This window comes from Schistosoma haematobium, chromosome 2 (assembly GCF_000699445.3).
Source record: "Schistosoma haematobium chromosome 2, whole genome shotgun sequence".
In the NCBI taxonomy this organism is placed as follows: Eukaryota; Metazoa; Platyhelminthes; class Trematoda; order Strigeidida; family Schistosomatidae; genus Schistosoma; species Schistosoma haematobium.
This window is the reverse complement of record NC_067197.1, coordinates 17618858-17632697: the sequence shown is the minus strand read 5'-3', so window position 1 is coordinate 17632697 and position 13840 is coordinate 17618858. Positions and strand designations below refer to the sequence as shown.

General features: G+C 38.8%; 1 protein-coding gene across 2 annotated transcripts in view; it reads right to left on the bottom strand.

Moving 5' to 3' along the window:
- Positions 1-460: 460 nt before the first annotated feature.
- The window catches only part of TRIP10_1 (Cdc42-interacting protein 4), a gene marked incomplete at its 5' end in the record, with an annotated part of 48270 nt that continues 34890 nt past the window's right edge, over positions 461-13840 (bottom strand). For both annotated transcript variants that reach the window (XM_012938846.3, XM_051214486.1), the window contains one exon: positions 461-4627. In XM_012938846.3, the coding sequence (XP_012794300.2) occupies positions 4197-4627 (431 nt within the window). In that variant the 3' untranslated portion in view covers positions 461-4196. The remainder of the gene's footprint in view (positions 4628-13840) is intronic.

The following is a 13840-nucleotide window of genomic DNA, read 5'->3' as shown; positions in this document are numbered from 1 at the left end:
TTGTCTTACTGTGCGATAGTGCCCAAGGCATGCAATCCGCACTTAATCAGTTGGCAATCAGTGTCCGTAGGTATGGTATGTGCTTGCACCTTCGAAGTGCAAAGTACTTCTACAAGACTGGCAGGATTCCAATCCTGTACTCACCCTGGATGGTGAGCAGATGGAAGTAGTCGAAAAGTTCGTGTATCTGGGTAGCTGCATAAGTGCTGGTGGGGGTGTGAGTGATGAGATCAATGCACGAATAGTGAAAGCCAGAGCGGCTTATGCCAATCTGGGCCACCTTTGGCGCCTTCGTGATGTTAGTCTGGCTGTAAAAGGTCGGATCTACAACGCGTCGGTGAGAGCAGTCTTGCTCTATGCTTGTGAAACCTGGCCTCTCCGAGTTGAGGACGTTAGACGACTGTCTGTGTTCGATCATCGCTGTCTCCGAAGGATTGCTGACATTCAGTGGCAACACCATGTCAGTAATGCAGAGGTTTAGCATCGTGTGTTCGGGCACAGAGATGATAATTCAATTGGTGCCACCATCTTGAAACACCGACTTCGGTGGCTTGGACATGTTACCCGAATGTCGTCCCAGAGAATTCCTCGTCGTTCATTATTTTCCAACACTGGGACTGGTTGGGAAAAGCGGAGAGGTGGTCAGTGTATGACATTGTGTCGGGGTGTGAAAGAAAGCTGCAACGGGCTGGCTCCTATCGGTTTTTCACGATTCCCTGGCTGGGGTCCGAGAGATGGTGCAACAGTGGCTAGAGACGTTATCAGATATGGCTCAGAATAGAAGCCAGTGGCGATCCTGCTGTGACCTCTTACTTTCTTCATAAAAAAAATGGTTGTTTCTTCCTTAACTGGAAGATTTCTTCTGATTGTGCCTTTCCGTTTCCCCCATTATTACTTTTATTACTATTACACTACCTTATACTGATCTGTCCGTTATTGTTCTTTTTTCTCTTCGAATTCTCATTATTTTGTTTGGCGCATATATATCTGGTGCCCTCTTGTACCAACATTTATGTGTTATAATAAATAAACTTGGTGAGATATATTTATTTCCAGTTTGTCTGTGACACTTGTTCTTCTTCTTGTTTTGTTGTGACTGACTGACTTGTTCTTCCTCCCAAATCTTCCTGAATAGAACGTGTAGCATGTTTACTGTTACTTCTTTGTGTGACTTTAGTGCTTCGGCTGGTATATTGTCAGGTCCTGTTGCTTTCCAACTCTTGATTTATCTGATGTCCATGCTGATTTCTTCGATCGTTGGTGGAGTGACATCTGTAGGAATGTCTAAGTGTCTTGCTTCGATGTCCGGGCGGGTCTATTCAAAAGTTAAAATTATGTGTTGGACCTTTGTAATACAGTTTCTCCAGCTGTCCACTGATGATCTGAAATTGCTATATACGGTCGCTCCCATCAATAATTGTATATGTCAGGATTTAATGAATATAATTATTTCTACCATTATTTTAAGTTGTTAAAATGTTGATGCTTTCTACAAAATCATATAACGAGGTCTAAGAGACTGGGAATTAAACTCCAATTTAATTCATCCATTTGAATTGAAACAACAGTAAGATTGATTAGATCGAGTGTCCACTGAAAACATTGCATCATACCTGTAGACAGTAATGAGATGCTCCTTGAAATCATAATTTCTCTGTATAATTGTTAGTGGTGGGGATTGATTATTGAGCACAAGTCAATGAGTTTTTCTGTTTGTTGACCCAACTGGCATTCATTCATGTGTTACTGTAAGATGACTGGACACAGAAACCAACAAACAAGTTTTACTGTATATAAAAGATATATCAGAAATTACAACCGGATTGTTGGAGCCTTTGGGAATAGGTGTAGTACACAAACCAACAAAATAATACTCCTGGAGTTCTAGAGAGAAGCCGTAACCCGTGGAGTTCAACCAGGTCTGTTGTGAGATATCAACTCACTGAAGACAATGGTGTACGGTGGCGCAACTTCGTGGATTGGTTGGAGTTAGACATTAACACCGTTGTATACCGGCTTAGTGGTCTAGTGGTTAACTGATCGCGCGCGGAACCAGTAGGTCCTGGGTTCGAATCCCGCAGGGGGCGAGGTCGTGGGTGCGCACTGCTGAGGGGTCCCATAATAGAACGGAACGGCCGCCCCGTGCTCCCAGGTTTTCCACGGTGGTCTAGCTTCAATTGACTCATGATTTTAACCAGTGAAATTTCTAAAATCTCCACAAAACCCCTCTAAAAATAACCTCAATCAATCCTATGCAAACCAGAGGACGAAATGACAAAAGAAAAATTGAACATCATCTACAAAATAAATTGTTGCAAATGCGAAAAACACTACATCGAACCAAGTGGACGTCCCCTTTACCTTCATCTGCAAGAACAACGATTAGCAGTCAAACGCCATGACTCATATGAGCAAATGTGGACACATTCGACTGAAAAAAATGTTGAGATCTTGGATAAAGGCAATCCTAAAAACAACGGAATTTTTGAAACTTAGGTCAACCAGCAGTCAATAAACACAGTGAAATCGACCCAATTCACCAACCAATCAGAAAAATCATGGACAAATGTAGGACTAAGAATCAAATCAACTGGAGATACAATCAAAATAAGGAAGTAAACGATGACAGGTTCAAAATCAACAATAGCCAATCAAGGTTGAGATCTACACATGACAAGCTGTGAGCCATGTGTGGAGAACTTCAAACATTTCTTTTCTATCTGAAGTTTTTGTTGATGTCGTTCAGAACTACGATGAAAGCGCCACGACTAAACCATCCATTTCAGACAACAAATCTCCACCAAAAAGTAGTTATTTAGTATCAATGAACTAGTTCAAACATAATTATTGGAAGGTGCAATTGATGGTCATCACAGTTCATTATCTACGGTTAAACTACAAAATACATTATGGTTAGGACTTCATAAATGGATAATAAGGTCGAAAAATGTGATGTTGCTTGCTGTTCATTCTGTAAGAATGAACGTTTGTTTCATGCATATATGGCATATATCAAACTCTTTTTACATTACTGTTGATCATTGCAAAGGTATCTCACGAGTCCTTCCTGACCTCAAACATGTTTTGGCAGAAAATTGTCTTGCCAGTTTGGTTGTATCAAGTCAATAATTAAAATGACTCAGGGAAGTATTATATTCATCTAATAATCCAGAACCTTAGAGAGTGAAATGTCATGAGCAACTCGACAAGTAATCATACATGGTGATTGCCTTGAAACACATCATAACACGATTGGTGTAATTCCACAAACGGAACAGACTAAATCTATCTAGGCAAGCATACTTTGGACTGTCAAACGATAAGAATAGGTTAGAAGAGCAGAGATATTTGAATAATCAATACTATCCTACTCTACATACATAAGAAATCAGTAATAGACACCAAATCGTTATTATTTCCAGACTAAACAAGACAGTGTTTGACATAGTACGACATGTATACTATACATAATAAGGCAAAATGTTATATAGAAGAGGTGAAATGTCGCCTACAAATTTGATTAGAAAAAAACACTGGATTAAACTAACAATGAAAACAGATTATCTCAATTACTGTATAATCATAGAAGTCAACTGACAAAAATAATAAAGACAGTTTATCAGTGTGTCGTAGTATATTCACTAGTGGAAGTTTTAAAATTGGATAAAATGAAATTCCTTCTTATATCATCTAAAATAATTTCGAATGAAAAAAGTAGGTAGTACAATGGAAACTATCAAATAAATGTTTGTCTTATGTGTTTGTGTGTGTATGTGATACAGCTTGCAAGTGTAAATGGTGTATAAGAAATCTGCTAAGAGAGAAACCTAATTTACTGCATAAATAGTGTGAAAAAAAACCCATAAGGATAAAGAAATGATAATGATTTCTCTCGAAAAATTAAGGCATCAGTGTATCATATAACAAAAGGTGATTGTATATATCCATATGTACAAATAGGGAGACTGGAGGATGGTGTAATACTGCCGATCATCATATTTTAAAGATACAGATAAGAAACAAAATAATACTAATTGGAAATTGTTTATAGAAGTGAATAGTGAAAATGATATGGTTGATTGTTTAAAAAAAGTATACCCATGAGCATACGTTCGCTATGTATAAAAAAATTAACATGGTAATAATAATAAGGCATAAACAAGGGAAAAACGAATTCATCAAGTTTCTTTATTTCATCATAAGTCAGTATCTCGTGAAACTCCACTTAAACGAACATAAGGAGAAGTACCTCTGAAATTTCTGTTCATCATCAACATACCAGAATAATTACTTTTATTACTGTGGACACTATTCACTGGACTTCTCGCAGATGTTTGTGTTGTATTCACAGATTTTTTCAACGTCGGTGTAGTAGAAGTACCTGTTCTAGTGGTAGTCGATGATGAATCCGAATCTTGCAGTTGTACATATTCTGATTTCGGCAATAAAACTGGTTGAAAATAAAGATTTTTTTGAACATATGCTGTAGGAACATAACCAATTTCATGTATCCGCTGTTTACGACATACATGAAGCCAATCAGTAGTATCTTCCGTTGGATCAGTTGCCAAAATATAAAATTGCTCATCAGCCTCAAATGCTAAGTAACACGATTCAAAACCATCGCCTAGTAATCAATTTATTCGAAAAAAAGTAAATATGAAACAGATTAGTTTATTATTAACACATTTATATAATATGTTTATTTGAATACAATGTCGCAGTGAATGGCGCGTTCGGCCATCAGTGGTATTTATTTTATTTATTTGAACACAAATATTGGTACAAAGGGGCACCAAATACATATGCACCACACAAAAATATCATTTAATTTGTGTGAGGGATGTGATACTGCTCGGGTGTCCAGACCGACGCAAGTGGTTTTCTTAAGGGACCACACCCAAAGGCCTTTGATCTAAAGGTCTAGTCCACAAGGCAGTGGATCAATGTCAGGAGAAGCAGTTTCATGGTAGCCGGTGATCGACGATTGGTTCATACGTCATTTGTCTCTTCAGGATCCTGGAGCCCATGTGCACTATTGGTTTGGAATCAGGGTTTTCCAACTACCCTAGGTGAACTCTCAATATCAACCAACCAGGTTAAAGCACCGGATATTTCGCTTTTCTTCCTCTCAATTTCGTAAACAACAACCCCGTCTCGAGTAAGCAGTGAGAAGGACTTTCCTGGCAGTGGTTGTATACACGTGGTCATGTGAGAGCATTTCGAGAGGAAGAGCTAACTCTCACCACCCTCGGCTGTACCAGGGTATTGGGAGAAGTGAATGGAGCTGGCTGGTGGGAGTGAACCTGTCTACATCAATCCAGAGAGGGCCGCAAACCACTTCAATCAAAACCATCCACAATATGCACGGCATCAAGATTATCAGTAGCGACTCCCTCCTTACTCATTTATGCCCCCCAAACGCCCTGGTACGACGGAGGATGGGAGAGTCCGCTCTCCCTCTCAAAATGTTCTCCTATGGTCACGTGTGTACAGCGACCGCCAGGGAAGTCTTGCTCACTGCTTACTCGAGGCGGGGGTGTTGTTTACGAAATTGAAAGGAAGAAAAGCGAATGTCCAGCGATTTAATCAGGTTGATGGATACGGAGAGTTGGAAAACTCTGGTTCCAAACCAATAGTGCACACGGGCTCCAGGATTTTAAGAGAACAAACGAGGTATGGATTCATTCTTGGAGACCGACCATCATGGGTCTACATCTCCTAACATCGCTCAACTGCCTTTTGGTTCATACATCGAGGTCAAAGGCTCAAGGAGTGGCCCCCTAAAGAAACCACCTGATTTGGTCTTGGCACCAAGGCAATAACCAAGTCCTCACACAAACTTTGTGTTTCGTATATCTATTTTGATGCTCTTTTGTACCAATGTTCATGTGTTTGAGTAAATAAAATATTGGATACAGTACTTCAATATTGTCACATTAAAAATTATATTGCAACACACCTACACTTTTTTAAATACCATTATGCGAAGAAAATTCATTGGAAATTGATGAACAGTAACATCATGATTATCTTTCAAGCAAATACTAGTGTAAGTATATGGATAATTTTAAGATTCCTTAATATTGAGGGTTATATAAAATACTGTAAGACATCAAAGTGTCAGTTATAGAGTGATCAATTGAGAACTTTTTCTGTATACTGATCTATAGATCAACTGATATAATTAGTATCGTGAGTGATACAGCTTATTGAAGTAGTCTTGGTTATTTCACCAGCAAGAATCTTATTGAGCTGAGATATAGATTTTCGAAGCCTATGAATTACATGCGATTAAACATCTAAAATTCCACTACTATACCATAAGCCTTTATCCGACCAAAAACTTGGAGGAAAACAGGATATACGGCTCAGGACCTTCTTCAAGTTTAGTTCAACTAACAGTAGGCGTGACTTTCAATATATCCTGGTGCGAGGCCTGTTTATCTACGCGAGGGGTAACAGGTTTAAGTGACGTTCAATAATCTTTAAAAAAACAAACAAAGTGATGATTCATAAGACGGACCAATCAAACGACAAATGAACATAAATAATGTTGAGTTTAAAAATGTAGCAAAAGCGCTGATCAATCAGACAAATTTCGTGCATTTCACGGCTTCTGTGGGATACGGAGCGAAAATAAATCAATATTTTTCTGACCGATAGATCTCATCGATTCAGATTGAGACAAACAAGTTTCGAAGAAAAAGCAGTGTGACAGAACAAGGTGATGTACACATGCCTTTATTCACAAAAAAGATGGTGACTAATTAACACTTGTTAATAGTTAGCTATCAAGCCTTTAGTTTATGATTTCATAAATATGGGAATTTTAATGTATAAATCCTTGATTCTCAATAAACTTTAATGAGTATACTGTATAGTATATGCTCATTGTTACTGATACACGTTGAACTAACCGTTTAATTGTACTAACAACAACAGTAGCATAATAGTTTAAACTTCATACACAAAACGCGTTACACAACATAAGGTTGTCTATCTACCAAGAACAGCAGAAATTCACAAATATACATTTTAACAACAAACGGACAATTTCCGAGATTATAACAAAATGTATCGTAAAATATCAAGGCCAATTAAGCATAAATGGTTTGTAATTGGGACGGTTTATATTTCAATACATCAAGTGCAAAAATAAGCGTTTTATTTGTACCAAGACAAATAAACAGAAAACTGAAATTTTTCAAATAAAATGGTAATTTTCTATATAGCCATAAAGTTTTTTTCATGTATGAAGAATGCAGGCGCTCGAGTGGCATACATACAATGTTTATAACAAGGAAACATTGTAAAGTAAGGGCGAAAATGCTTATAGTCAAATCGTGGCGGTGGAATTACAAAGAAAGCACGTTTATCACGTATATAATCAATACTATTATTATTATTACTCAGTATATTTAATAAAAATCAGGTCGAAATTTATTCGTCGTTTCAATCGAATTTTAACATGATTTCTAATTGTTCAACAGTAAGTATTAAAAATAAGTTTAATTACTTATTGTCACTCATCGAACTTATGTAACCTGAACGAGAAAATTAAGGTTTTAAACAATAGTATTATCAGTCAAATTCTGAGTTTAGTATAACCGTTTCTTCATATTAAGTTGTTTATTTAAAATTAAATTAAAAACAAACTTATTGGCCTGCTTGAACATCTGAGCTACCTGTCCCTGTCATCTACATATTTCAACAATTTATCTAATTTTCTTTGTTTTAATACATCATTATGGCTATTAATCGCATAACCTATTCAAGTGCGTTTCTGAAAAGTGTAAATCATTTCGTTGTACAAGTTACAAAAGGCTCAATCAGAGATATCGTTGTTACTGGCACTATGCAGAGAAAAGAATGTACATTATTTAGATGTCGATTGATTCGACTTTTTATTTTATTTATTTTAACACATAGATACTGGTACAAGAAGGCACCAAATACATATGCACCACACAAATCTCATTTGATATATGAGAGGGCTGTGATAATGCCCGGTGTCTTTGGAAAGTCTTCATATCGATGTCTGCTGTCTATCCGAGATCCGTATTCAAGACTCTGGTGAAGTACTACAAATTCGCTCTCCATCTGTCGCTTCGAAAAGCTTGTTTTACGTGCGCTTATCCGGGGACCCTGTGGCATCTTCGTCTGGTGTTGCTGGCGTTGGTGTTGCACTAAGCGCTAGAGCTGAGGCAGCTTTAGTCGATTGGATCCCCATTAACAGTCGGTTATGTGCTGTTAGATTAGAAAGTTCCATCAAAGCGAGAAGAAACCGGCGTGAGAAACGATGTCTTTTCGTCATCTCCGCCTATGCCCCGACAGATTGCAGCCCGGATGCAATCAAGAATGAATTCTACCACCAGTTATCTGTTCTTCTCCAGAAAGTGCGTTCGACAGATATTGTAGTACTAGCCGGAGACTCGAATGCTCAGGTCGGGCGTCTAGGCACAGAAGAGAGTCGTTTAGGTGGCCGATGGGGACTCGTTGGTCGCAGGTCAGATAACGGGGACCGTCTACTGCAACTATGCACAGACCACAACCTGTTTCTGGCTAGCACTAACTTCCGGCACAGTCATCGCCGATGTGCCACCTGGCGTCCTCCCTCTGCATCTCAAGCCTGGACTCAGATTGGTCACATCGCGATCAGCTACTGCTGGCGTGGTTGTGTACAAGACTGCCGCTCCTTTTGGAGTACCTATCTGGACTTTGACCATGCCCTGGTCTGCGCCAATCTTACCTTACTTCTCAGTGGCCAACGAAGTGACCGCCAACAACGGATTGATGTTAGCAAGCTGGTTGCAACTTCTGTTGCTAGTAAGTATCGAACCGAGCTAGTTTCTAGGCTAGCTACCATCCCACCGAAAAGTATAAATGAGCATTGGTTGCAATTGTATGACGCGATGAAAATGGCGGGTACAGTCAGTTGTGGGCTTGCGAAACGTCCCGCTTATAAGCACTGGGTTTCTTCTGGTTCCTTACAACTCATTGAAGCCCGTCGGTCTACTCCGGGTGACCGTGAGTTTGACCGCAAACGAAGGTTGTTACGTAGTGAAATTGGGCACAGCTTGCGTAAGGACCGAGAAGCCCGGTGGTCGAAGCGTGCTAATGAGCTGGAAGCAGCAGCTGCATCCGGTAACTACCGGAAGCTCTTCCAACTCATCCGAGCCACTGGCAGCAAGAAGTCTGGTGTGAGTGAAACAATCTGCGAGGATGATGGGATGCCAATCATTAACATCCATCGACGTCTTGGACGATGGGCAGAATTTTTCGAAGGGCAGTTCAACTGGCCTGCTGCTCTGGTAACATCGGTCGAACTGTCCTGCCTTCCATGGCCGGTGACGACTGATCCACCAAATGAGGCGGAAATCCGCAAGGAACTTCCAACCCTTTTTAAAGATGGTGGTGACTTTCTGGCTAAGAAACTGACGACGTTTACAAAAACCTGGGAGCTAAAGAGTGTACCAGCATCATGGAATCAGTCGATAGTTGTCCCTATCTTTTAAAAGGGTTCACATCGTCTCTGTAACAACTATCGGGGGATAAGTCTACTTCCGATTGCGTCCAAACTACCGGCTTCCGTCAAACTTCGTAGATTGCTCAAAACCCCAGAAAGATTGACTCGTGAGGAGCAGGCTGGGTTTCGTTCTGGTCGAGGATGTATTGATCATATCTTCACCCTCCGCCAAATGTTAGAACACCGTCATACTTATCAAAGGCCAACAATCGTAGTGTTTCTTGACATCAGGGCTGCCTTCGATTCGTTGGACAGGACTGTTCTCTGGGATTGTCTATTGAAGAAGGGTGTGCCTAAGAAGTTTATTAACATCCTAAAAGCCCTATATACAAACACAGGTAGAGTGAGGGCATACAACCACCTTTCTCCACTGTTCTATTCGAGCAGTGGGGTTAGACAGATTTGCCCAATCTCACCATTCCTCTTTGATTTTGCCATCAGTGACATTCTGGAAACAGCTCTGATGGATGTAAGTAATGGTGGTGTGGATCCGTCGCCTGGAGAAAGACTTCTCGACCTTGAGTATGCGGATGATATTGTCTTACTGTGCGATAGTGCCCAAGGCATGCAATCCGCACTTAATCAGTTGGCAATCAGTGTCCGTAGGTATGGTATGTGTTTGCACCTTCGAAGTGCAAAGTACTTCTACAAGACTGGCAGGATTCCAATCCTGTACTCACCCTGGATGGTGAGCAGATGGAAGTAGTCGAAAAGTTCGTGTATCTAGGTAGCTGCATATGTGCTGGTGGGGGTGTGAGTGATGAGATCAATGCACGAATAGTGAAAGCCAGAGCGGCTTATGCCAATCTGGGCCACCTTTGGCGCCTTCGTGATGTTAGTCTGGCTGTAAAAGGTCGGATCTACAACGCGTCGGTGAGAGCAGTCTTGCTCTATGCTTGTGAAACCTGGCCTCTCCGAGTTGAGGACGTTAGACGACTGTCTGTGTTCGATCATCGCTGTCTCCGAAGGATTGCTGACATTCAGTGGCAACACCATGTCAGTAATGCAGAGGTTTAGCATCGTGTGTTCGGGCACAGAGATGATAATTCAATTGGTGCCACCATCTTGAAACACCGACTTCGGTGGCTTGGACATGTTATCCGAATGTCGTCCCAGAGAATTCCTCGTCGTTCATTATTTGCCGACTCTGGGACTGGTTGGGAAAAGCGGAGAGGTGGTCAGTGCATGACATGGTGTCGTGGCATGAAAGAAAGCTGCAAAGGACTGGCTTGTGTTGGTCCTTCACGACTCCCTGGTTGGGGTCTGAGAGATAGTGCTACACAGTGGCTAGAGACGTTATCAGATATGGCTCAGAATAGAAGCCAGTGGCGATCCTGCTGTAACCTTCTTTTACTTTCTTCATAAAAAGTGGTTATGTCTCCCTTACCTGAAAGATTTCTTCTGAATTTACCTTTCCGTTCCCTCATTTCTACCATACTACTTTACACCAATCTCCTCGTTATTGTTCTCTTTTTTTTGCGCTCCTTAGTTTTTTTTCTATTTCTTTTCGAATTCTCATTGCTTTGTGTGGCGCATATATATTGGGGCTCTCTTGTACCAATATTCATGTGTTCAAATAATAATAATAATACATGACCACGTGTATACAACCACTGCCAGGAAAGTCCTACTCACTGCTTACTCGAGACGGGGTTGTTGTTTACGAAATTGAGAGGAAGAAAAGCGAAATATCCGGTGCTTTAACCTGGTTGGTTGATATTGAGAGTTCACCTAGGGTAGTTGGAAAACCCTGATTCCAAACCAATAGTGCACATGGGCTCTAGGATCATAAGGAAACAAATGTTGATCACCGGCTACCATGAGACTGCATCTCCTGACGTCGATCCACTGCCTTGTAGATTAGACCTCTAGGTAAAAGGCTCAGGGAGTAGCCCCCTACGGAGTCGACCTGGTGCGACGTTGGGGTCCGGGCAGTCTTCCAGCCCTTAGAAGAATCGGATGGTTTGTGCTGCGCATATATATTTGGAGCCTCTCTGTACCAATGTTTATGTGTTTAAATAAATAAATGGATATTTGTTAAAGGACATATATAGCTACACTATGGCAACTGTTATTAGCAAATAAAAACATTTTCTTCTACAGTCACCCCTATATTTACGATCAGTAACAAGAGTCCAACAATGGTGAACCTTTTACTAATAAGCCAATTAATATGTTTGAATTTATCTCCAATTACTTTTCAACATTAAAACACACTATTCAACTATTCTTCATCAACACATACCTTGATAAATTCTATTTGATCAAACGTACGCTTAGTTTTATAACAAAATAATTAATATATTTCCAGTCATAGTTAAAGGCTCCATTTGTTCACTAAATCTTTAGTAACGATATTATACAAATATACATGCAAAAGGTACATATCACACTTGAACTCATTTCACGTCAAACAAAAAATTAGATTTGCATAAAAATAAACAAGTGTTTAGTGTAAACTAATTTTAGGCTTTATATACCTACAATACAAACCATTCAGTCAGTTAACGTAGGACTTAACACATACGTGAATCGGTCAACGCTGCCATATTAGAAAAGCCAGGTGAAATTAACAAGATTAATTGCAAGTGAATCGCAATAAAAGAAGGATTGAACACTGAAAATAATGACTACGATTATAACGCAAACTCTAACCAGATAGTATTCACCTTTTGAAATGATGTCACCTATTGGTTTGACCCCTAGCTAACTTCCAATCCACTTCTACATCGTACGTCAAGGTAGGTTATGGTTTGATATAAGTGGCATATGTCCCAGACACGTTATTCGATGAAAACTCACTGCCTAACTAACCGATATGAAAAATTGATCGAAACAATGCTAACGAAAAAGTACATTTCTATTGGATAGTGTAATAAGAAAACAAAGATTATCGGACAAATGGAAAGTAAGAGGAAACAAAGAAAGTAAGAAAAATAATGTTCAAGACAATTTGAAATTTACTACGCTGGATAATAAATTAATATTACCAGGGTAGGTTTACGGTGAGAACAAACTGTTTTTGAGTTAACAAAGGGAGTTTGAACTTTTGTATGGCCGAGGCTTCAATAAACTCTTGTATACGCCCTTTAACACTTTTGTACACCACCACAAAAGCCATGTTAGGATTAATCTTATGACCTGTTTCAATTATATGTTTGAGAATGGAGGACCATGGATGTTTATCATCTACTGTTATCGGGTTATTTAACTGTATTTACTTTTTCAATCATATAGGTGCATGTTCAAACACCCTAATTTGCAAATCACGATTACTCTCTCTCTCCACATGTGTGGCCACACACATACATGTAAACTGATGAGTATAGTAGGATGTGATATAACTGTTCAGTGTAAAATCTAGACGGCATGAAACTGATCAATTTCAGTCCTAAACATCAATAGGAAGATTCAAGCAACCAATAACAAATGAATTAAAGAGACCAATTGTTTCGCATTTTCTATTGGATTGAATGTAATATAAACCATGACTAAAATATGTTTCTATTCAATCAATTACAAAATTCTAATATTATAAATACAAAATTCATTCTAATTTCAATTACATGTTATTCACTTGTAATTGAAGTACTTTATGCATCAAAATACATTTGTCACTCTTCTTCTTTGGTTAGTACTATACATAAAATTGAATCACTATGTACAAATAGTGAATTCATCAAACCACTTGAAGATAAATAGTAATGATACAGTAATTAATCCATTACAAAAGCATTTTATTTAATCAACCAATTTAATGATGCTGCTCTAAACATATTCACACAAATAATATACATTGTAAGGTGATGTTATACATATTATTTAATGAAAATCCTTTTCTTATATTCTACGAAAAAATCAATAATGACAGGTATTATTGATCTGTTGGAATTATGAGTGAAGTTTTAAGAACAAGTTTTCCGCATTCTTTCATATATTGTATAATTGAATTAAGGATAATAGAATGATTATTTGAGTTTTACTTATGACGATTCAATGAATGAGTCATTGAGTCCTAATGTAAACAAATAATAGTAGTACAATCTGGCATTTTATGGATTGAAGTTGATCTAGTTACATTTTGATCCATCTAGATCTACATATGCCCAACTGTGAAAAATAATTTTTTACAAGTGAAATCTCTTCACTCTTTCAAACTCATGTTGACTTTCTGAGTGCATTTTTTTAAATGAACTATTCATAAAATAGGTATCATTACCAAGGTTTGATTTGATAATTTCGAATAAATTGAGCATTGGGTTGATTGTTATAAGTAAAAAATAATATATTTGTAATATCCCAATGAGTAGA